The sequence below is a fragment of the Malania oleifera genome, chromosome 12 (genome assembly GCF_029873635.1).
Source record: "Malania oleifera isolate guangnan ecotype guangnan chromosome 12, ASM2987363v1, whole genome shotgun sequence".
In the NCBI taxonomy this organism is placed as follows: Eukaryota; Viridiplantae; Streptophyta; class Magnoliopsida; order Santalales; family Ximeniaceae; genus Malania; species Malania oleifera.
Genome location: NC_080428.1, coordinates 83,177,712 through 83,180,328, shown reverse-complemented (window position 1 = coordinate 83,180,328; position 2,617 = coordinate 83,177,712). Strand labels below are relative to the sequence as shown.

Genomic DNA, 2,617 nt, shown 5'->3' with positions numbered 1-2,617 from the left:
AACTTACTTTTATGTTAGCTTACAATTGAATCTTCCATTGGAATTTGTAAAAATGATTGACTAACTCTATTGAGATATTTATACTTCTTTCACTTACAATTTAATAGATAATCAAAATTTTACTATTATAATCAACATACCCCATTATCATAGGGATAGACAATGAAAAAAATATAAGTTGTAGACATAAGTTACCGTGAAAAGTTTAACATAAGTTGTTAAATACATCTTAATTAACATAAAAATAATTTTAAAAATTATGCTTCTTTTGGAAAATTTGAATACCATTAATTTACATTGGATGAAAATTTTAACTACATAACTTTGATAGTTGAGGTTTTTAATTATACTGATTAAGAGTATACAGACATAACTGAATATTTCCTAATAGTGCAGGGATTAACTTATAATTTTACTCCTTTTAATATTTAACAGGTATATAGACAAAATATAATGAAAAATAAATTTTTCCTATATTTTTTTTTTTCGTTTTCATTCTTTCAATAAAATCCTTGATCTAAATAAGAAAATGTTTTATAAGGAATGATCTTTTTTTTCTTGTACGAATTCAAATCATTTAGGGCAAAAGATATTTACTTTTTTTGAAGTTTGATAAAAAGACAAAAAACCTTATATGAGATTTTTACAATGTCACAAATCTCGTACGAGGTTTTAAAAATGTAACTCTACCTTCTCTTTAAAAAAACTTATCTTTTTATAAAATATAAGGAGATATTTGTGTTTTTTTATAAATATTATCAGAGATTTTTTGAATTTTTAAGATTATAAGAGAAGTTTTTAAAAAATTTAAAAATCTCAAAAGAAATTATTATTATTATTTTTTTAACCAAAGGAAGTTGATATTTTTTGCCCAATCATCTATTATGAGATGTTTTTTTTTAAAAAAATTTAAACATTTTACAAGTAGGATGTATGAATTAATGTGGTCTTAAAAAAAGTCCTACTTCAGTTTTGTGCGGCTAATTGATGTCCCATACAAAATTTTCTCTCCAAACCAAGTTATTTTCTTTGCTCTTAAAAAGCAAGCAAAAAAAAAAACTGCAAAAATAAAAAAATGACAGTCTACGGACAAATTTTATTTTTTTTTGGCGCGAGGAGCGATGGATGTGGCGGGAAATATTTTTTTTAAATGACCGAATCGCCCCCACCGTACTTCAAAATAACACCCGAACAACAGGACGACACCACAACAGAATCTCCTCACTAGGGACTTTCTCGCCCATTCTAAAAAACTCAAGGAAAGCCTAAAATTCCGATTAGCACCGGCAAGATCTCCGCGCTTAACAATGGCCAACGAAGAGAACTCAGAGCAGCCTCATCCTTCATTCCCGCGCGGTCGAATAAAAAACATCATGAAACTCGACAGAGAAATCAACAAGATCAATTCAGAAGCGCTCTCGCTCGTCTCGCGCTCCGCCGAGCTGTTTCTTCAGTTCCTCGCCGAGAAGTGCGCGGAAGTGGCGGCGGAGAAGAAGCGGAAGACCGTGAAGCTCGAGCATCTGAGAATCGCCGTGGAGCGGCACCGGCCGACTAGCGATTTCCTCCTCGACTCGCTGCCCTCGCCTCCTCCGCCGTCGGATTGTGCGCAGGCTGATCGGGCCCGACCCCGTGCCGCCGCTGAAAAACCAGTCCCCGCCGGCACTCGGCGGATCGATGATTTCTTTAGCAAGTCCGCGGCCGCAAATGAAGCTCCAAAGGGCGCCAACAGTTCCTAATTTTTTTTTCTCACTTCTTTGTGCATCATGTATCAGATTACTCTGCTTTTTTATTAAAAAAATCTTCACTCTCGTGATCTTTGTTACCGTGTGTGATTCTCAAACATTTACTCGGCTTTTCCTAAGACTTTTTGAAACTTTAATATCATGTTTAATTTATAATGGAATAGAAGAATAATAAAATAAGAATTTAAACGATAACTAGCATAAAATTAAGTAATAAGTTTATTTCAATTTTAATCTAGTCTTTCAGCATCAATTGGACTATATATTACATAATTTATATGTCACGCCTCGGACCCGAAATGAGACCCACGGGTGATATGTAATCTAACCTATTTCTATATTTGATAAAACATCCAAAGATACAGTATAATGGATGAGGGTCCAACCTCGTAAGGTTCTCATGCACCCTAAACACATTCAATCAGAATCATATACGCGCCGGAAAAAATGTCATCTATATATACATATGCAGTATCATACCAGAGTTTATACAATAGCAGAACATGACTCTATCAAAACGTACAATTGGGTGTCCAAATAAATCTCAAAATGGCTACCCAACAAAAATACAGTCCTAACACTTACCCAAGCGCTAAACGCAGTACACCGGCCACTACGCTCCTTACACCAGAACGCTAGTTCCGGTTACTTGAAAGTCCTGTAAAAATGTACGTACAGTAGGGATGAGACACCTTTCAATAAGAAAGAACACAGTTTATATCGGTATGTGACATTTGAGTGCTATCATGATACAACATATACGCAATTAAATGCATTCCAGTACTAATTTTCCACAGTGCATACACGCACACATACACATACACATACACATGATCAATAATCCTCGATGTTGTCACACCCTTCGCCCCGAAGCC

At 34.7% G+C, this 2,617-nt stretch overlaps 1 protein-coding gene across 1 annotated transcript; it reads left to right on the top strand.

Annotated features, from left to right (window-relative positions):
- The first annotated feature begins 1,116 nt into the window (after positions 1 to 1,116).
- Positions 1,117 to 1,822, top strand: LOC131144745 (uncharacterized). The gene has a single exon (XM_058093593.1). The coding sequence runs from the start codon at positions 1,308 to 1,310 to the stop codon at positions 1,734 to 1,736; it is 429 nt and encodes a 142-aa protein (XP_057949576.1). The 5' UTR covers positions 1,117 to 1,307; the 3' UTR covers positions 1,737 to 1,822.
- Positions 1,823 to 2,617: the final 795 nt, after the last annotated feature.

Coding starts and splice junctions, on each gene's coding strand:
- LOC131144745 (XM_058093593.1), top strand. CDS start 1,308: ATGGCCAACGAAGAGAACTCAGAGCAGCCTCATCCTTCATTCCCGCGC.